The 19081-nt window shown below is 54.4% G+C and overlaps 8 protein-coding genes across 8 annotated transcripts; 3 read left to right on the plus strand and 5 right to left on the minus strand.

Moving 5' to 3' along the window:
* Positions 1–285: 285 nt before the first annotated feature.
* Positions 286–2566, minus strand: TRIREDRAFT_80052 (uncharacterized protein). Its single transcript, XM_006967288.1, has 3 exons — positions 2255–2566; positions 1253–2159; positions 286–1183 (listed from the first exon to the last, which is right to left on the minus strand). The coding sequence occupies exons 1-3, from the start codon at positions 2485–2487 to the stop codon at positions 884–886; spliced, it is 1440 nt and encodes a 479-aa protein (XP_006967350.1). The 5' UTR covers positions 2488–2566; the 3' UTR covers positions 286–883.
* A 276-nt stretch (positions 2567–2842) lies between these two features.
* TRIREDRAFT_122960 (amidase) lies at positions 2843–4588 on the plus strand. The gene is made up of 2 exons (XM_006967201.1): positions 2843–3014; positions 3074–4588. The coding sequence occupies exons 1-2, from the start codon at positions 2888–2890 to the stop codon at positions 4474–4476; spliced, it is 1530 nt and encodes a 509-aa protein (XP_006967263.1). The 5' UTR covers positions 2843–2887; the 3' UTR covers positions 4477–4588.
* A 318-nt stretch (positions 4589–4906) lies between these two features.
* TRIREDRAFT_109639 (uncharacterized protein) lies at positions 4907–5689 on the minus strand (the record flags this gene model as incomplete). Its single annotated transcript, XM_006967289.1, has 1 exon — positions 4907–5689. One exon carries the CDS (start codon positions 5687–5689, stop codon positions 4907–4909), a length of 783 nt encoding a protein of 260 aa, XP_006967351.1.
* Positions 5690–6062: 373 nt separating this feature from the next.
* Positions 6063–6815, plus strand: TRIREDRAFT_4905 (uncharacterized protein; the record flags this gene model as incomplete). The annotated part of the gene is made up of 4 exons (XM_006967093.1): positions 6063–6120; positions 6226–6351; positions 6481–6593; positions 6708–6815. The coding sequence occupies 4 exons, from the start codon at positions 6063–6065 to the stop codon at positions 6813–6815; spliced, it is 405 nt and encodes a 134-aa protein (XP_006967155.1).
* Positions 6816–7258: 443 nt separating this feature from the next.
* On the plus strand, positions 7259–8131 carry TRIREDRAFT_109641 (uncharacterized protein; the record flags this gene model as incomplete). The annotated part of the gene is made up of 2 exons (XM_006967202.1): positions 7259–7289; positions 7341–8131. 2 exons carry the CDS (start codon positions 7259–7261, stop codon positions 8129–8131), a joined length of 822 nt encoding a protein of 273 aa, XP_006967264.1.
* Positions 8132–8256: 125 nt separating this feature from the next.
* TRIREDRAFT_65493 (uncharacterized protein) lies at positions 8257–9969 on the minus strand (the record flags this gene model as incomplete). The annotated part of the gene is made up of 2 exons (XM_006967290.1): positions 8257–9737; positions 9816–9969. 2 exons carry the CDS (start codon positions 9967–9969, stop codon positions 8257–8259), a joined length of 1635 nt encoding a protein of 544 aa, XP_006967352.1.
* A 946-nt stretch (positions 9970–10915) lies between these two features.
* Positions 10916–12409, minus strand: TRIREDRAFT_80056 (uncharacterized protein). Its single transcript, XM_006967291.1, has 2 exons — positions 12132–12409; positions 10916–12051 (listed from the first exon to the last, which is right to left on the minus strand). Exons 1-2 carry the CDS (start codon positions 12274–12276, stop codon positions 10943–10945), a joined length of 1254 nt encoding a protein of 417 aa, XP_006967353.1. The 5' UTR covers positions 12277–12409; the 3' UTR covers positions 10916–10942.
* A 526-nt stretch (positions 12410–12935) lies between these two features.
* TRIREDRAFT_80058 (uncharacterized protein) lies at positions 12936–15194 on the minus strand (the record flags this gene model as incomplete). Its single annotated transcript, XM_006967292.1, has 5 exons — positions 14299–15194; positions 14069–14240; positions 13791–14012; positions 13706–13722; positions 12936–13642 (listed from the first exon to the last, which is right to left on the minus strand). The coding sequence occupies exons 1-5, from the start codon at positions 15047–15049 to the stop codon at positions 12936–12938; spliced, it is 1869 nt and encodes a 622-aa protein (XP_006967354.1). The 5' UTR covers positions 15050–15194.
* Positions 15195–19081: the final 3887 nt, after the last annotated feature.

Raw genomic sequence — 19081 nt, forward strand, 5'->3', positions numbered from 1 at the left:
CGTCCCCGAAGGCTACAAGACCGTCACCAGCTCCAACAACATCCTCGTGTGGAACGACGGCAAGTCCGCTGGTGCAAAGACGTCCTCTGCGGCGGCAGCGACGACGAGGAGGCCCGTGGCCAAGGAACTGTTGCCGTTTTGCGGCATTAATAAGGTCGGTGGGATGGATACCCAGCCAGAACACGGGTATGAATACGACGACGACGATGATGAAGACGTTCCCTCCTTGGACCAAGTTCCCGAACTCAGCATGTCGCAAGAGAGCACGGACAGCGTTGCCGAGAGCGGGCTTTCTCGAAAGAGGTTTCTGGATGAGCAGGATGAAGACGTTTCTTTCTGGGATAGGGATGGTGGAGAGGTCGCTGGCAACCACAGGGCCATTGCCGTTCCGCACTCCCGGATGAAGAAGCAGCAGCCTGCTGCGCTCAAGGCTGTTGTTGATCAAGAGAATATGGTTGTGGATGACGACTTCGAAGACGCCAATTTTCTTGTTTATGATTCGGAAAAGTCAATGGACATGAGTGTCTAAGACAGCGATGTTTCACGGAGGGAGGAATATGTGGCACCGGGGTGGTGCTTTTGCATTTTGATTCTTTTGAGCTTCGGCGCAGTGGCGTTCTATCGGGATGCGGCTCAGTTAGCTGCTGTGACACTCGTAGTGGAGATGTCCTGTTTTTGTTTCTTGTCCTTTTATACTTGTTTGATCATGGGGAATGGTGTTGGAATCAATGTCATATTATTGGGTTGTATCATAGCTTACGGGGGCCCAGAGGGGGCGTCCACTACCTTATGGTAACTAGTACCCAGTTTCATCTCAAGTGGACAGGTTGTTCCGTCAAACATGTCGCTTCAATACAAAATCTTACACAAAACGTCTACACCGTTACATGCCCACAAAAGGCTCGCGAAATTCGAGCAGGTCCCGCTGACCGTAAAACTCACCAGCGACCGTGAGGATCATGGTGAGCGTGGCTCTCATGTTCATCCTCGCATCCCTCCGCTCTTCCTCCTTGCGGCGTTCGTTTTCGCTCTCGGCGAGCCTCGCCAGTAGTCTGTGTTTGGCCTCTTCTAGAGCTGTGGCCTCGTCCGGCTGATCGGGAATCTCACCCTCGTCGGCGCTGGAGTCGGAAGCAGTATCCATAGCCACATCCTCATCCTCGCTGCCCTCCTTGGCCTCTGTAACCTCTCCCTCGTCGACGCCTTCGGCGCCATTGTCATCTTCTCCAGCAGGTGCTTTAGTTGCTTCATCAACATCATCTGGAATCGGCGAAGACGAGTTTCTGCGGCGGTGTGCGGAAGCTGGTGGCTTGGTCGCCGTGGCCTTGACCGCTGGAAGGGCGTCACCGTCATCATCGCCTTCTTCGTCTCCCTCTTCGATGGTTTCGGCCACTACTTCTTCATCGCTGCTACTCGCATCGACATTGTCATTGACCCCGAAACCACTATCCGCAAGCTCCTCCCGTAGAGCAGCCATTTCCGCCAGACTTCGCCCGAGCAACACTGCGCGTCGGCCGAGGTCGCGGATCCAGCTAATCTCGGCGTGGTTAAGCTCCCCCATGGCCGGCAGCCTGGCCAGCAGTGCCCAGAGCCACTGGCTGGTCCTCGGGGGAATGCTGTATCCGCTGCGCAGGAACTTGCCGCTCATCATGACTCGCAGAATCTTCAGGACGGTGTCTTTGGACATGAGTGCGACTTGAACGGGATGGGGATCGGTCGTTTTCAGGAGGCGGGACCACAAAGTGATGGTAGAGCGTCCAAATGACAAGGCTTCGGTGGCTTGAGAGCGTGAGAGCCGGCGTGCGGCGTTGGCGGGAGGCTCTGTGTGGAGGATCTTGCGGAGGTGGTGGTATTGGTGGAGGATAGAGGCAAAGTATGCTTCGTCCACGGCCCTTTGAATGGCTTCAGGGTTCTCCTCATCAGGCACGTCATCCTGGTCGCTGCCGTTGCCTCTCCATCCTTCTGTTATGCCTATGTAGGCACCGTCCTCATAGAACCCGTTCGATTCAGGTGCGTTAGAGGTGTCGGGGGCATGGTAGCTCTCCTTCATCTCGCCCTCTTCCTCCGACTCGTCTTCTTCTCTATCGAAGCCGGGAGGGAGCTGTGGGCCAATCTGGACGGGCGGTGCGACCAGGAGATGTGGGATGGAATAAGCTTGCTGTCTGTAGTACTCACCATATCAGTAAAATGCGGTCTGAAATCTCGAGAACTTGTTCAGCAGATGCAATCTTAGGCTGCAGAGGAGATGGTATCTTACCTCACAGACAAGAGATATGCCATGGCATCGGTATCGTCTTCAAACTCTGATTCCTCGCCTTCTGGAATCGTCGTTGCAGTCTCGGTGCCGGAGAAGACGTATTTCTGGCCCCAGGTCGGGTCGATGCCCGAGTGCTGGTGCTGGCGCGTCTTGGAGCTGCTCATCTTTGCGCGTTTCGTCTGCGGCTCTGGCGTATCGCCGCCTGTGTCCTCGGCCTCTCGTTTGGAAGGCATGGCGCCTATAGATTCGATGGGTTCTTGACGGTCATTGGCAGTTCACCAGAGCGAGGGTCAGAACAGATGCAGGGAACCAAACGTATCCAACATAAGCGTGCTGTGCTATTGCCAAGGTGAAGGTTTAGGTGATGTGCCGGGGAAAAAAAAGTCGGGTCCAGGTCGAGGAAGAACGGCATTGAGTTGGAGAATTATAGTGGGATTTACAGTTAGTTCCTGGCACTAACGCGGGGAGCTTCCCGGGCATTTGGACCCCGCCAATCCACTAAGAGATTTGATGCCGCGACTTTTTAGCATGGATATGACACACTTGACGGATTCGCACTTATCTCAACTTTTTCGAGCTCTGCCTCAACTCACCTCCAGCATCTGACGACGTCTTCATGGTTTGAAGCCAACAATGACGGCGGCTCTTGTTCGCCGTAGGGCTCTAACCTTTACACGATGGAATGCGAACCATAACCGATCCATTGGCCAGCTGCCTCTACGGCGGTCACAGAGCACCTTTAACCACTTTGTGGCAAGCAGTTCGTTCTTCCAAGTAGGACGTTCAAAGCCTCAACTTCCACTGACCAAAAGCAAACAGCCAAGCTCCAGCCAGTCTCACCGCCGCCACAGCTGCGGTCCGATGCGAAGCCTTTCCGACTCGCCGTCAAGGACAACATCACCACTGAGGAATTCCCGACGCAATGCGCCTCAGGCATCCTAGGCCAACATGCTTCGCCCTTTGAAGCGACGATTGTTCGCCAGCTCCGTTCGCGGGGGGCGTCCATCGTTGGCAAGACGAACATGGATGAGTTTGGCATGGGGTCGCACTCTACCCACTCCGTTCATGGGCCGGTCCGCAATCCCTTGGCAGCTACCGACGAGGAGGATGTCTCCGCGGGAGGCAGCTCTGGAGGCAGTGCGGTTGCGGTTGCGGTTGGCGATGCAGACGTTGCGCTCGGCACCGATACGGGTGGCTCAGTCAGGCTGCCGGCCGCTTATACCGGGATTGTTGGGTACAAGCCCAGCTATGGCATGCTCTCGAGGTTCGGCGTTGTGCCGTACGCAAACTCGTTGGACACTGTTGGCTTGCTTGCGCGAGATGTCGAGCCCATCCGGAGTCTGGTGTTTGATACGGGGCTGTATGAGGAACACGACCCCAACGATCCCACTTCCTTGCGACTTGAGACCCGCCAGCGCTGTTCCCAGGCGTGTTCTCCAAATCTCCCAGACTTGTCCCAGCTTACCATTGGCATCCCCGTCGAATACAACATTGCCGAGTTGGATCCTTCCATACGCGATGCTTGGGTCGCGACGGCCTCGGCATTGGAGTCGCAAGGCGCTCGCATAGTCCCGGTATCCCTTCCTTCAACCAAGGAAGCCCTCTGCGCATACTACATCCTCGCCCCGGCCGAGGCATCCTCGAATCTGGCCAAATACGACGGAGTGCGATACGGCATTCGCGGCTCTGAAGGAGATGCTGCTGGAGAGACCCTCTACTCTGAAACCCGCGGCGCTGGCTTTGGTGCAGAAGTCAAGCGCCGTATTCTCCTGGGGACCTATAGCCTCAGTTCCGAAGCCATGGATAACTATTTCATCCAGGCGCAGAGGATACGCCGGCTCATCCAGCGCGACTTTGACAGAGTCTTCAAGCTGGACAATCCGCTCTACGAACCTAGGCAGTTTGACCTGAGCGAAATGTCTTCCGATACCGCGCTCGAAGATAAGCAAGGGCCTGTGCAGGTGGATTTCTTGCTGTCGCCGACTGCGCCGACGTACCCGCCCAAGCTGAGCGAGATCCAGAAGCGCAGCAGTGTTGATGTGTACATGAATGATGTTCTTACTGTTCCGGCCAGTCTTGCTGGCCTACCTGCTGTTAGTGTTCCGGTCAAGGTCGACCGGAGCCACCAGTTCCCTGCTGGAATTCAGTTGATTGCCCAGTATTGGGACGATAGAAGGTTGTTGGCGTTGGCAGACAAGGTGATGAAGCTGATGATGGACTGAGTGCATCATGATTGAATACATGAAAGGACTTGAATGGGAAGAGATGGCTATTAGATTTGGCTTGTATTATATGGATGATGATTCCTTGTGAATCTGCGGGATTTGCCACACTAGATAGCAATGAGCTATTGCATTTGCTCCCGGCCTCAACCTTTTCCTTGAGCGGACGAGGTTCATCCGTCCTTGTCAGAAGGCTCTCAGGCCTTCGTCGCTCGTGAATCGGCACGGTGCTTGCTTCTCAGCTTCAAGCCTCTGCTCGTTTCAAACGGTCTCCAGTAGCAGCGGTTTGAGGGGTGTGCCTCTCAGATAGAGGCCTGGGCGGCCAACTGCTGGCGATGACATTGCGTAGCCCAGCAGTGAACACGACCCTGAGATGGCGCCTGGCCATAGTGCTTCGATGAATTTTTCCAAGACTTCAGCAGCAGACGCTTCAAGGCGATCTGCTTCGATTTCTTCGCCCTTCGTCTCGATCAACCTCCATCTCTCCCCTATCCGAAACCTCGCCAGACTCTTCCCTCTCGCCGTTTGCTTCGTCTCGGTCGTCTCCATTCTCCTTCCCCTCCTTCTCTTCCTCCTCCTCCTCCTCCAACAAATCCTCCAAGTCTCCCAGCGGACTAACCCTCGGCTCCAAAATCTCCAAATCCTCCAACGTCTCCCTCTTTGGCATCTTCCACAAGCTCGTCGCGCACACCCTATCCTTGGTAAGCAAGTCATCCACAAACTCATCCACAAACGTCAACGTCGTCCCCGTCCTCGCCTTCCGTCTCAACTTTCTCCTGTCCTCCAGAAACGGCTCCAGCGTCAGGTACACGTCCTTGGCCTGCCTCGTCAGCCGCACGTAAAAGCAGGCCAGCGCGCGCAGGTACTTGAAGTGCTCCCCGCCGTACGAGAGGTACTCTTGTAGGATCGCATCGCTGGGCGCCAGCTCGAGGAGCTTGAAGGCGAGGCAGAGGAACGGGCTGGGCTTCTGGGACGCGCCGTGGGTGCCGCCGATGAAGGTGACGTGCTCGACGACGCGGTCGACAATGTCGGCCTCGTTGAGGGCGAAGCATTGCTCCTTGTAGAAGTAGGAGTCGACGATGCGGTCCTTGACGGCCTTTTCCATAATGGTGGCGGGGTTGAGGCCGTTGGGGGCGAGGGCCGCCGAGGAGCCGCGCTCGTCGAGGAAGCGCCGCGCATCGGCTTGGACGGTGTCTGGGTTTTGTTTCGGCATTGTTTGAGGTTTTCGAAAGGGGGTGGACTTGAGTTGGGGATTGGGAGGAAGAGGACGGAGGTGGGAGCGATGACGTCGAGATGGCTGGAGTGAGAAGGTCACAAAGAATCGCGTTGAAAGGCATGATTGGGAGGCGATAAGATAGTTGCCGGGTCAACCGCCGCAGAGCGCAACAACTTGCAGATCGCGGGCGTTGATGTCATGTGAGTTCCCGTCTGTCGTGTTTCCACAACCCGTCCCGCATCAGATCGTCTACTACTAGCTGTTGTCTCGTACGGGATGTCCATATTTGCTTCTTATCTTGGTTACACCGATTTTGAATATTGTGTTAATCTCGTGATTCTTTTTTGCCGCCGTTACAACCACCTCGAATATGCGTCGTGTTCTCCTCACCTCGAGTCAAGTGTCCGTGCTGGCCACGGCCGCTATGAGTAAGGCTGCCTTACCTGCGATGCTCCCCCAAGCACACAGGCGAAGTATCGGTTAAAAGATGATGAAACTTGATCTAATTTTTTTCTTTTCGATACGTGTGACAGTCCTTCTTTGCACAAGTGCTCTTTTTCTAAGCGGTTACGCTATTCAGCAGCGCACGCTGCGGGAGTTGCGCGCCGCTATCCGGCCGCGCGAATCTCCCAAGGCGCATCTACCCGAGGAATTCAGGGGTGCGCTGACGGACATTGAGGAGAGCCGGCTGCTTGTGGTGGAAACCGAGGCCCAGCGATGGTCGAGGGAGGCTCGCGGGCTGGTGCCGCCGCAGAGCCATGTTTCGGATGCGGAGATTCAGGTGGAAGATGCGCCGGCAGAGGCGGAGTCCAAGGCAGAGGCGGAGTCGGAGCACAAGCAGCAGCGGGGGGATGAGGAGGAGGAGGAGGAGGAGGAGGAGCAGCAGCAGCAGCAGCACAAGGTTGCCGTTCCGGATGGAGAGCCAACAAAGGAGCAGCTGGCGATGCTGAAGAAGATTCAGCAGAGCGTTGCTGACAAGGCGTGGGCGGTGGAGAATCCTGATCCTTTGTCGAAGAATAAGGCGCCCATCTCGAGGGCGGAGCGCCGCAAGATGATTAAGGAGGAGATTCAGAGGTTGGCCCAGTCGGATAAGCCCGTTTATTACCAGAGGAGGTTGTGGTGAACGAGGAGGTTTGGGAAGAGAGGGTTGGTTTGGCTTGGTTGTCTTTGTTCGGGCTCATACTTGCATTTTGGGATATATATATGGACGACAATATGGGTTTATACAACTATTTCTGGAGATAGGGAGTACATATATGACATTTTGTACATGGGAATTGGATATATTACGATTGACAACATTTGCTTGGATCTATGCACCTGGCTTTACTGCTGCAGGTTGCTGACGCTTTATTCCATGCTTCTCTCCATCAGCCAGGTTATTGCATGTACGCATGACATTGACTGGCTTGGCAGACTATGATAAAAAACCGCCTTTTTCGAGATTTTCACATCGAAGTGCAGATATCCCTCGATATGCAACCTCTGTCGGAATAAACTTAGCCAAAGACGTGAATAGTTTGCGGGCGTAAGCCCCCCTTTTGCGCAGAGTCGTAAGACCTAGCAATGGCGCCTCTGAGCTGGCAAATCCTTGCAAGTGTAAATGTATATACACATGAATGTAAGTCTATATATATTGCTTGAGAAGAATCGTCATCTCACGTCGGAATACTCTTGAGCAACTCATCACCCAGGCCACCGTTCAACATGCCTCTCCCCCACGAGTCCCTCACCATCACCGGCGGCTGCAACTGCGGCGCCGTCCGATACCGCATCGCCATCCCCTCCTTTGAGCACCGCCCAATCCACTTCGTCCACGGCCCAGAAGAAGCCTCGGACCCGGCAACTCCTCGTCTTCCCCTGGTATGCATCTGCCACTGCAACGACTGCCGAGCAGCCACCGGCTCGATCCTCCCAGCCTGGTGTCTCACCCCGCAGGAAATGTTTTCCCTCTCGTTACTGCCCAAGGAGGACCAACATGACGGCGAGGGCAACGACAGTCTAGATGCGATGCAGAGTCTTCGTCTGGCACCACATGATGCGAGCGGGGACTCGCAGAGACCGCCGTATGTACCCGGTCATGGAATCTTGTCTGGTGGTGGTGAATCTTCTGCTGCCGCCGGGACGTGGCTGCGGGTGTTTTGCTCGACGAATAGCAAGGTCGAGGGCTGGGACGTGGATAAGCGTATATACCGCTCGTTCTGCGGGCGTTGCGGCACGAATATTGCGTATTTGGTGTATCCCATGCCGTTCAAGTTTAGGGACATGGTTGATGTTGTGCTTGGGACGGTGGATCGGGGGATTATCCAGGACGAGTGGATGCGGCCGGAGAGGCAGCTGTGGCATGACTATGGGGTTCCTTGGATTAAGGACATGGTTGAGGATTTGGACGGGCCTATTCATCCGTCTTTTTCAACGGCAGAGTTTGTTCGCAAGTAGATTGTGGCCCGTAGGGAGTGAATGACGAGTAATTGGTGGTATATACTAAAGAATGCCTGAGGACGGGCATGTTGTATAAGTGGCGCTGTGTAATATATCTCAATCATCAGTCGTGAAATCATGTCTCATGATATCGTGGCAACCGCCTGCTGCGCTTCCATCTCCCTCTTCTCATCATCAACCTTGCCCAGTGCCTCCTCATCCCCGACAATCGTAACATCGTCCTCCACGTCCGCCGTCCCAAACCTCCACGCAGGAACCTTCTTCTCAAACAACACGTCCATCTCGCCATACGTCCGGCCCCTCGTCTCCGGGACCCGGAAGACGGCCCACACAGTCACCAGGAAGCTGATTCCGAACCAGACAAACGCCGTCTTGCCCTTGAGGTTCGCTTCCGTGGGGTTGATGAGGTACGGCTCGATGGTGTTGTCGACAATGTTGACAATGTTGTACACGACGCCGGCAATGGAGAGCGTCTTGGCCCGCACCCTCGTCGCCGAGACCTCGGAGGCAACAGCCCACGTCTGCGGCCCGACAGTCGCAGAATAGACGGCCAGCCAGACGAGCGCCAAGGCAGACTGTGCCCATTTCGCAGCGGAACGGTTGGGGGCAAAGGACAGGAGGCCGATGAGGAGGAGATCCAGCGTCAGGAACGAGTATCCGGAGAGCAGCACCGTGCGTCGGCCGAGGTGCGTCATGAGCACCCACGAGACGCAGGTGGCCACGAGGGCGATGGCCATGTTGCCAAAGTTCATCTTGTAGGCGTCCGAGGCAGACAGGCCGGCCTGCACGAAGAAGTAGGTCGCGTTGTACGCCAGGGGCTGCCCAATCAGGCTCTGGGAGGCAAGCGTCAGGCAGGCGATTTCGGTGCGTCGCAGGTTGGCGCCCGCGAGGCAGTCCCGGTAGCTCACGTCCGTCTTGAGCTTCTGCTCCAGCCGGTTCGTGTCGTGCATCATGAGGATCTTGTGCTGGATCTGCTCGTCGGTGAGGCCGCGGGAGAGCCGCTTGAGGGAGTGCGCTGCGTCGTCGATGCGGCCCTGGCGGATGAGCCACCACGGGGAATCGGGGGCCAGCCAGGCGAGGATGAAGAGCGGGACGGGCCACGCCCACTCCACGGCAAAGGGGATCTTGTACGCCCACTTGGTGTTGTTGCTGACGAGCCCCTGCAGGATGCCGGCCACGATGAGCTGGCCGATAACCCAGCAGATGTTGATGAAGGAGGTCATGTAACCTCTCAGCACAAGGGGACAGATCTCGGACGAGTACACGGCGCCCATGATGGAGAAGACGCCCCAGACGGCGCCCAGGAGGCACTGTCCGGCGAGCAGCACGCGCACGCTGGGCGCGAAGAAGGGGATGAAGATGAGGCCGGTCATGATGGTCAGGGCGACCATGGTGACCCTGCGGTGGCCGAAGCGCTCGGTGACGAAGCCGTTGATGACCATGCCGAGGACGCCGCCGCAGGAGCCCGCGGTGCTGAGGCCGACCTGCCAGGGGCCCGAGATGACCTTTGCGCCGAGGTCGGGGTGGTAGTTGCCGTATTTCTCGACAAAGGAGGGATAGGCCATGAGGCTGCCCATGAGGATTGTGTCGTAGCCCACCATGACTGTCATGTACGTATGTTTGTTAGAAAGGGGACTTTTTGAGGGCGGAGTGTAGAATGAGATTGAGATGGTAGACTCACCAATGGTAAAGGACATTGCAATGGCCCAGAAGATGGCACTGGGATACCGCTCGAGGGCCTCGCGGACGGTGGTTGCGTGTTCGTCTCTGTTGGCGCTGGCGACGGCCGCGGTGATGGCGGCTGCCTCTGGAGTGGGAGGAATCGTCGTCTCCATGGCGGGAGACGTGAGTGATTAAGATTATCACTGACAAACTTGATAATCTTTGGTGTCGAGGTGAAAGTGAGTAGAGGAGGGGATGAGAACGAGAGTCGTAGGAGAGAGAGAGAGGCACCAGACAGCTTGGACTGGTCCAACCACGCAACCAGGCTGAGACTGTCTCACTCAAGTCTCACAGGGAGCAAATTCTTCTCTTGGGATGTCTTTTAACGGGCATGACGAGCTCTTTATCTCTTGTTTAGTTCAGGATCGAGGGTTTTCCTATTTAATCTGGCCGAGGGCCGTAGCTTCACTATACTACTCCTTCCGCAGCGGGTCCTGCTGTCTTATTATCTTGGTCACATCTTGTAAGTCCGGGGCTTGCTGATAAATCCCGACCACAACCTTGTGCATCTTTTTTTTTTTTTTTTTTTTTTTCCTATGACCGGCCCTGGCTCTTCACAGGGGACTGATGACGAATGAAGACAATTCTCTCTCTAATCATGAGGTGATGACAACATGAAGACAGTTCACTGCGAAAAAGAATCAGGACGAGGTTGTGGACATTAACAGCAACAGTGCTCGATGGCTGGAAGGGTCTAGAACTGAAGGAGTGAAAAAAGTGTTGGCCCATGCATGCAGCCAGATCTGGAGATGCTAGCGAGGAGGATCGGGCTCAAGTGAAAAATCGGGGGCTGATTCTCGTCTTTTCATCGTCAGCACCACGATCTAATAGTCATGATGTTGATGTTTGTTTGTTATATGCTGCTGGCAACCCAACATACCTTACCTTACATATAGTCTCAAGGCTCAAGGAGCGTCATCTCAGCTCTTTCAAGGTGCCACAGTGGTACATGTAGGTAGTAGTACAAGCACTTACACGACAACGTCAAATGTCTCCGTTATACACATCCCTCGCTTGACAGGAGCTGGGAGTTGCTTTGGTTTTCAACGTCTGTCCTCTGGTAACATAGGCACACACGCCCACGACTCACTCCACCGAGAACCCAACTCCCTTGACCACATCCCCCTTGTTGTAAAACTCACACCCAGGCACCATCTCGCCCACCACCCACCGCGCCGTCTTCGCATGCGTCGACCCATGCCCAAACGGCTCGCCCGTCTTCTCCCTCCTCATCCTGGCCTCTCCAACATGCAGCTCGCCCATAGCATCAATCAGCGGGCCCAGCGTATGGTTACCGCCGTCCACAGCCTCAGCGACACCCTTCTCGTCCCGAGGAAACGAAGAGTGGCCCTCGCACAGCGCCTGGAAGCAGATGAGCTGGTCCTGCAGATGCTCGTCCACGTGTCCGCCCAGCGACACCTCGTCGTACAGCTCCTTGCACAGCTTCTCGCTGAGGAGCGCAATGAAGCGGTCGTAGCCCTTGGACTTCTTGGGCGCCGACGTGAGCACGTCTCTGGCCCAGCGGATGCCGCCTGCAGAGTGAGCCACGAGGAGAACCGACCAGCGGGCGTCGCTGCAGGAGTCTTCGATGAGTTTGAGGTTGATGTCGGCACCGGGCCACAGAGCGCCAATGTCCTGTACAATCGTCTCTTGGAGCTTGTCGTGTGAGTGCATCGGCGCGATGATGCTGACATCAATGCCCTTGACCGCGAGCGAGTCTGGAAAAGTGAGCCGTTTCGGAGGCATAAACCTGAGCTTCTCGCCTCTGGCAATCGGCCACACTTTCAGCACAATCGAGCCCCTTGACAACGGGCCCAATGACCATCCCCGGCTCTTGAGCTCCCGTTCAATGCGCACGCCGAACCGCTCCTCCAGCGTCGGCGCCAGCACCTGGTCAAAGTACTCGTAACTCGGCGAGAAGGAGACGTTTGTGCCTCCCGAGAGTTCCACCACCACGGGCTCGTCACTTGTTTCTGTACTCGCAAAGAGCAGGAACGGCAGCATGGCCTGGAGGACGAGAAGCGTGCTGGAGGCTCCTGATTCGGTCCTGATGGAGATGTTTCGCTGGAAGAGCTCGGACGGGGGTCGTCGGGGGACGAATGTCACTGATTTGGAGCCGACGCTGAGGCCCTGGACATCAGCATCGGTGACTCGGGCGAGCCATTCGATGGCGGCCACGTGCTGGTTCTTGAGGCCTGATCCCGGGTTTGTTAGAGCCTGACAATTGAGGTTACAGGTAGGCAAAAGTCATGTAAGTGGTGTATGGAAGACGCACCTCCACCGCGCGGCCGGTTGCCTCGCACATTGTTGATCTCGACGGGCTGTGAAGTGAGCGCTGCCAGGGCGATTCCCAGCCGGACGAGCTGGCCGCCGCCTTCTCCGGTGCAGCCGTCGAGCACAATTTGTGTTGATCTGGGCATTTGTAGTGTTTATTTTCTTTTGGCTGCGGACTGTAAGATGTGATTGTGATGTGTGATAGAGGATGCGTTTGCGGGACTGCCTATGTAACCGTGTCTGATGCTATAGCCGTGACACCAGCCTGGCGGACGCGATTTTCATTCGGTGTACAAAATGAGATAACAAGTCTTGATGAAATTCTCTTTGATCAAAACTTCTTCAGGCTGTTAAACTCTTTATATTTGATGTTTTCCATCTCCCTTGGTCTGGAGCTGCACAGCCGCTTCTAAGCCCCGAATCCGGGTCGGTGAGTCACTCGGCAGGTCGCATCAATGATCCCAGACCTGCCCCTTTCTCTAGCACTCGCATCGTATTTACAAGGAATCACCGCGGCCCATGCCAGGCCAAAGCCAGATTGACAAAGGCTTGATCATGATCTCATGATTACAATCAAATCTATCAATGCCCGCATGTAAGTGGACTTGGTCCATTTTGTCTTGAGGGTAGGTTACCTATTTGCAATAAACAACGCCGGCACTCTCTCAAGTGCACTTGACATCAAGCAAAGCCGTTGTTCAAAAATACAGCTCCAAATCAAACTGGCATGACTACATATCTGTACATGATATATATATTGACATTGTCAAGCGAATGTAATGCAAATCCTCGCAACCAGGCCGCATCACATTCCACCCTTGGCTGGGCCAATCTTCTCAGCTCGACGATAGAACGGCGGCAACGGCTCCAACTTCTGCCGCAGCACCCAGGTTCTGAAATGCCAGGCCGCGTTCTTGATCTGGTAGCTCATGTGCTTGCGAGTGCTCACGCCAAACACCTGGTCCAGCTCCTCCAGAGTAAGAGCCTTGGTCTCCGGAACGAACAGGAGGATGAGGAACCAAAGCACGGCGCACCAAGCCGCGTACCATCCAAACGCCCCTTGGACGGTAAAGGCCCTGGAAATGGACGGCCAAGTGAACGACAGAATGAAGTTGAAGCACCAAGTCGTGGCCGTAGCCCACGACATGCCCACGTCTCGGACGTGCACGGGGAACGCCTCGGCCGAGTAGGTGAATGGCACCGGCCCTTCGCCGGGGGAGTAAAACACCTCAAAGAGATACATGCCTGTCGTGACCATGCCGACTCTCGTCTTTGTGTGGGCGTCATCGTTGGGGATGAAAAAGGACATGCCGGTCCACAGCAGAAAGATGCAGAGGAAGGGGAACGTGAAGAGCAAGAGGTTGCGGCGGCCCCATCGGTCAATGGTGAAGACGGCGGGGATGGCGAAGACGAAGTTGAGGATCCCGGTGCCCATGGAGGCGAGGAGGGCCGAGTTGGTGGAGTAGCCGGAGTCGACGAAGATGGTTGTGCTGTAGTAGGCGATGATGTTGACTGCGTATGGGTCAGCTTGATGTCACTCAGTAAGAGCGTTCGGGGAAGAATTAGCATGCTCACCTCCACAGAATTGTTGCCTGAAGGGTTTTGATATCAGCAAAGGTTCCTCAGAGTGACAAATGGCTTTCTACAACTCTACACTTACCCGAACATGAGGATCCATGTCGCCCACGTAGCACGCCGGTTCCTCGGAATAGTAAACAGCTCAACAAATTGAGTAAAGAGGTTCTTGCCCCTATTCGCTTCGCGCTCGAGCTCAACTCCGACATAGGTATAATACGTGTCACGAGCCGCCTGGACGTTGGAGTAGCGAAGGCGCTGGAACGATCTAAACGCCTTCTTTACCCTGTGGTGCTGGATATACCAACTGAGCAGCGTCAGTACATGTAGTCATGTACGGGTGATGATGCATTCACAGCTTACCGAGGAGACTCAGGGCAAAAGTAGACCTGCACGCAGACAATCAGGGGCAAGACGACGGTGCTGCCGAGCATGAGACGCCAGCCGAGGGACGGGTCGATGCCCGTTGACGGGCCAAAGGCGACGCCCATGATGTTGCCCAGCATGATGCCGAAAGCAGTCCACATCTGCCATTCTGTACAAACCCGTCAGCTTCCACCAAATCATGTTTCAGAGGGGGGATGAAGGCTTACGCATGACCAAGGCACCTCGAATCGGTGCAGGGCTACATTCAGCAGCATACACAGGAACAGTCGACGACTTGGGTCCGATCCCCAGACCGAGCACAAACCGCGCAAGGAACAGATTCACCCAGGAATTGGCGACGCCCTCCCAGATGGACGCAACAGCAGCAATGAAGCACGAGAGGAAGATGGTGCCCCTCCGCCCAAAGACCCTGTTCAGGGGCTCCGTCAGCCAGCAGCCGAGGATGGCGCAACAAAGATACGGCGCGCCGACGACGAGACCGGTAATGTTATCCTGCATGGACGGCGAGAAGCGCGTGACGTTGGGCCCTGCAATGTCGAGATCGGCCAGGTACAAGGCTTGGGCGCCGTTGTTGACCGTCTCGTCCATGCCCTGCACGGCCGCGGCCATGGAGCACATGCAGCAGAGCCAGTAGAGCATCTTTGGGTGCGACCAGCGGTGCGTCTGCTCCCGCTCAATGATGTCCTTGTCCTCGGGAGACAGCTCCTCGAGCGAGTGGATGGACTCTGGGTTCTGGGCGGCCAGGGCCCCCTTGCGGAAGTCGTCGAGGTGGTCGCCGAGCTCGTGGATGCGGCAGAACTCGTCGACGTCTTTGAGGAGCTCTTCCTTGGTGCGTTGCTTGAGAGGGTTCTCGAAGACGGCGGCGAGGTTGTCTGTGTTGCCAAAGAGGCTGTGCCGGCGGGCGTGTTCGACGTTTTCGGCGCCGTCTTGGGAGACGAAGCTGCTGGATTTCTCCATGATGAAGAGAGGTTGGTGGTTGGCTCCGTGGTGATGGGGGGAAAATGTCGAGTAGAGACCAGGGACGTCGAGATATGCTGGTTTTCAGGCCAGAAATCTCAAAACCGTGTGTAGCTGGAGTTTGATATCATGAATAGCTGGCTACACCGGCATCAACTATTCCTAGAAATAGGTGTACCCTCGGGATCGTGCTTGAACAGCTGGAGGCCAGGACTTGGGGCACTTATACAGCGTCATCCCACAGACTTATATCACTGCATGTACGAGATACAGGAGGATACTACTCCTCACTGTTATAATTCCACTCTCCCCCATATCATGCTGCATAACATCCCCTCCATCCTTCACGTCGGGGAGGCGTCAAGCCACCAATCCTAGCCCTGGACAATTCCTGCAATGGTCAGCCTTGCCCTCCATTCCACGCCGATCCCCTCGTGAGACGACATCCCAGAACCCCAAACCTTGCGCATCTTTGGGTACCATTGGCTCCCATCTGAGTGTATCCAGACACACGAGGCACGGTGCTTCACTGCATGATTGTGTACTGTAGGGGAGCATCTTCACCTTATACAGAAGGTCTGGGCTTGGAAATCTCGTTGCCTGGAGGAGAAAAGCGGATCTCTGCCCCCTTGGCTGCTCTTTGTTTCTTCCTGTTTGGAGCCGTGTAATCCCCACGAGGTGGTGTCTTTGACTCCACCGGGGCTCGGGGAAAGGATCTGGGGAAGCTTGGCAAGCTTCGGGTCAGGGAGAGCGATATCAGGCGGTTATGACTTCATTGTCGACAACGGTCACATTTCTCTGCTAAACGGCTGTTTGTTTCTCTTTTTTCTCTGGGGTCGGTTTTGTTTTCTCCGCAACTCCTTGACCAGCAGACGGAGAATTCGGGGCATTGACTACAGTACCAAGGTCTTTGTTGAAGCAGAATCGAAGCTATTATTGCTGCCCTCCTTCTTGTCGGGGTTGCCAAAGCCGGCGAAGCCAGTGATGTAATTTCACCGAGCAGCATCTGCCGTCTTCTTGTCACATTGGCTTCTCTTCCTACCTTAGTTCAAACCACACACATACAAGGATGAATGATTTACGCTGAGAGCATCCTTCTGAGGCTAGCTCCGGCTTTTGGATGGTGTTTTCTCCCGGTGTTTCCTCCGCCATCGTTCCCTCATCCTTTTCTTTTTTTCGCTTGGCTAATTCCGGCCTTGGCTTCGACGTCATGCAGATCGGCGCTGCATTTCTGGTTAAACAAAAGATGACGGACGATAAGAACACAGCTTACAGTAGGTAGTACATATGTACTATAGTAATATCTTTTAACATTGTCCATTTACAGACGGCTCATGATATCTCTTTGTCTTGTTGCAACAATCAATCGCAACGATCAACGGTCAATATGTTCGGCAATCTTCAAGCTTCTGGAGACGGGTCTTCCCATGCTCCAGTTTCCCCAGACTTTTGGGGACCCGCCAATGCTCTTCACTGCGAGTCTTTGCCACATGGCAAAGTGATCTGCAAAACAAGTCAAATGCAACAATTCTGCAGCCATTGATCTTGTCATCAGTGCTTGAAGGCAGCGACATACTTGTCCAGCCCAGCAGTCACTTGAGCAAGCGTCAGTCAAAGTCAGCAGGTTATGCGATGAGTCGCCGCTGGCTAATACGTTGTAATGCTCGCGCGGATCATCTCCTGAATGACAGACTCGTGTACTTCTATTCGCCTCGAGACAGAAAAGCCTCTTTTTCTAGACTGCGCCCTCTGGAATGTTCGCCCATCAAGCTATGTGGCTTGAACCGGCGATAGGGGTATCTTCTCAGCATCTAGAGCTCTGTAGTTGTGAGGGAGATGATGTTGTGGCTTGCTGGTAGCCTCAACTTCTCCAATTCACCAGGCTAATATGCGGGGAACTATGACCTTTGACCAACGCACTGGTTGAACCAAGAAGCAGGATACAACGGCCAATCGGTGTTCAGGTTGTCTCTTCCACGAGCTCGGTAATGTTGCGTCTTGTCCAACTCGTCAGATATCTCGATTGTTGAACGATGAACGGAGCTGGCCCGGCGAACAGTCTGGCGCCACTCGGCAAACATGCCTTTTCACAGCCGTGGGGTTGCATCATCACGCACGTAGATTTGGGCGTTGAGAGGGTTACGCTGTGATACGGCTCCAGTTACTCTGACTCAAAAACGTCACTTCCCATGTGTATAGGCTTTACCTAGTCAATAGCAAGCCTTGTCAATGGCCCGAAGATGAGACATGCCCGCATTGAACTGTACGTCCCAACTATATCGACAGGCTGGATCGATCGTAAGATTTCATGTCTCCTCATTGACTATACGAACAAGAAAAGAGTGTGCCAGGCTTTGTTATGTCTCTGCCTGTGTTGATTCCATTCCTCAGTCATTGGGTATCAAGAGCTCACTCGAGCATTCTTGTCCTTGATGTATCGTGGGTATAATTCACACATTACATCGTGGGTATAATTCACACATTACATCAAGAAATGTCTAGTCTAATGAATCGCTTTGGCTACGAGGCTAGGATATAGACTGTACCTCACGCGCTATCCTAATGCTGGCTGTGCCATGAACCCTTCTTCAAGCCCCTTACATATTCACCTCGGTGGCAATGATCTATCAGACCAGCCACGTGGACATGTCAAGAAACGTGCAAGTCGATAAAGAAGAAGATGAAGAGCCTCAAAGGCATTTGTCTATCGAACGCCGGCCCCAACCGGCTGTATGGTCTGTTGCGCTTCGGTACATGTACCCATCCATCTCAGCCAGGTATTCTACTAGTAGCTTCGGGAGTTTTGTTCCGTAAGAAGCTGGGTTATTACTGTGTTCCCTGACGTCCCGTCGAAGATAAACGAGACTCCAGAGCATGATTTCAGCCTTGCAAGCACATGGACGGTGATTGAGGGGCGTAAATCCAGCTGTTAACTGACTCTTCTCTACCAATTACTGGTTCATCAGCCCAAAGGTTGTAGTACGATTGTAGGTCGAGTATGCATTGAGCAAAACGGCTGCCTTGCCTGTTTCCTTTTTAAACGGCAGTTTGAAGTTCTAAAGAGACATTCTACCTTACTTTGTGCTCAATCCCAAGGTAGGTACCGTGCAATACAACTTCAAATTGCTGCACACCTTTATTAGGCTACCACACCCGCAAGCTCATTTGTTGTCCTATAATGTATAGCTATCACACGAGCTCACGACCAACATCTACGTTCGAAAAACCTGAGATTCCTTGGACTACGTAATTTTCAGCTTTTGCCTTCCCATTTCAAAAGTACAAGTATATGAAACTGGTCAAATGTAGCATCTAGGTCAGAACGAGATGACTTGTTCAAGCACTCAAGCTCTATGAGACTTCAGCGACTTAGAGATTTGATCCTATACGAGCGGAGACATCCTGAACTAAGTAAAAGAGATTTCATTGTCTAATCTATCAAAGGTTTACCGAAATCACTCGCTTTGGCTGTTCTTTATGTTCAGACCATTGAGCCGAGGTCTCTCTCGGCAAATTCAACCATGATTCCAGGGTAGTCAGATTAGGGGTCCAGTGCCAATCTGGGCAAGCTTGGCATAGTACGTACTGGAGGAAGGCGCGATAATACTACATGGACGCTTATCGGATTGCGTGATACCTCAGGCAGCCACCAATTGTCTAGAGTGCAACCACCTTGAATGCGAGCATATCTTTCGACCACCCAAAAGTGACGAGTCGACAGCTTCTCACGGCTCTGCAGCCCGGAATTCGCATAGGCCTGCTCGGACCCGGTCAGAAGCGAGCACACATGCCCGAGGCAGCCAATCGCAGGCCACAGATGCGCACAAACTTGCCACCCGGTTGGTCTGAATCGTACGCTTGCAGCAGAATGCGCCTCACCAGGATGCGGCCGGGTTCAGGGTTCGGTGCGACTGCCCACACCGGTTGCCATCCTGCTGCATCCACTGCAGTTCGGTGGATTCCTAAGGGTCTGTTACGAGCGGAAGCCGGCGGTGCTTGGAAAGGGTCGCCAGCAGAGAGCGATTCAGAGGC

This window comes from Trichoderma reesei (genome assembly GCF_000167675.1).
Source record: "Trichoderma reesei QM6a unplaced genomic scaffold TRIREscaffold_16, whole genome shotgun sequence".
Taxonomy (NCBI): Eukaryota; Fungi; Ascomycota; class Sordariomycetes; order Hypocreales; family Hypocreaceae; genus Trichoderma; species Trichoderma reesei.

What these genes read in the sequence shown, in the direction of transcription:
- TRIREDRAFT_80056 (XM_006967291.1), bottom strand. Translation starts at nt 12,276, where the DNA reads ATGCCCAGATCAACACAAATTGTGCTCGACGGCTGCACCGGAGAAGGC. An exon ending in CAACCGGCCGCGCGGTGGAG is followed by an intron (nt 12,052 to 12,131) that starts GTGCGTCTTCCA and finishes ACCCGGGATCAG; the next exon opens with GCCTCAAGAACCAGCACGTG.
- TRIREDRAFT_80052 (XM_006967288.1), bottom strand. Translation starts at nt 2,487, where the DNA reads ATGCCTTCCAAACGAGAGGCCGAGGACACAGGCGGCGATACGCCAGAG. An exon ending in GCATATCTCTTGTCTGTGAG is followed by an intron (nt 2,160 to 2,254) that starts GTAAGATACCAT and finishes TGAGTACTACAG; the next exon opens with ACAGCAAGCTTATTCCATCC. An exon ending in CTTCGCCGATTCCAGATGAT is followed by an intron (nt 1,184 to 1,252) that starts GTTGATGAAGCA and finishes GACGAGGGAGAG; the next exon opens with GTTACAGAGGCCAAGGAGGG.
- TRIREDRAFT_122960 (XM_006967201.1), top strand. Translation starts at nt 2,888, where the DNA reads ATGACGGCGGCTCTTGTTCGCCGTAGGGCTCTAACCTTTACACGATGG. An exon ending in TAACCACTTTGTGGCAAGCA is followed by an intron (nt 3,015 to 3,073) that starts GTTCGTTCTTCC and finishes AAAAGCAAACAG; the next exon opens with CCAAGCTCCAGCCAGTCTCA.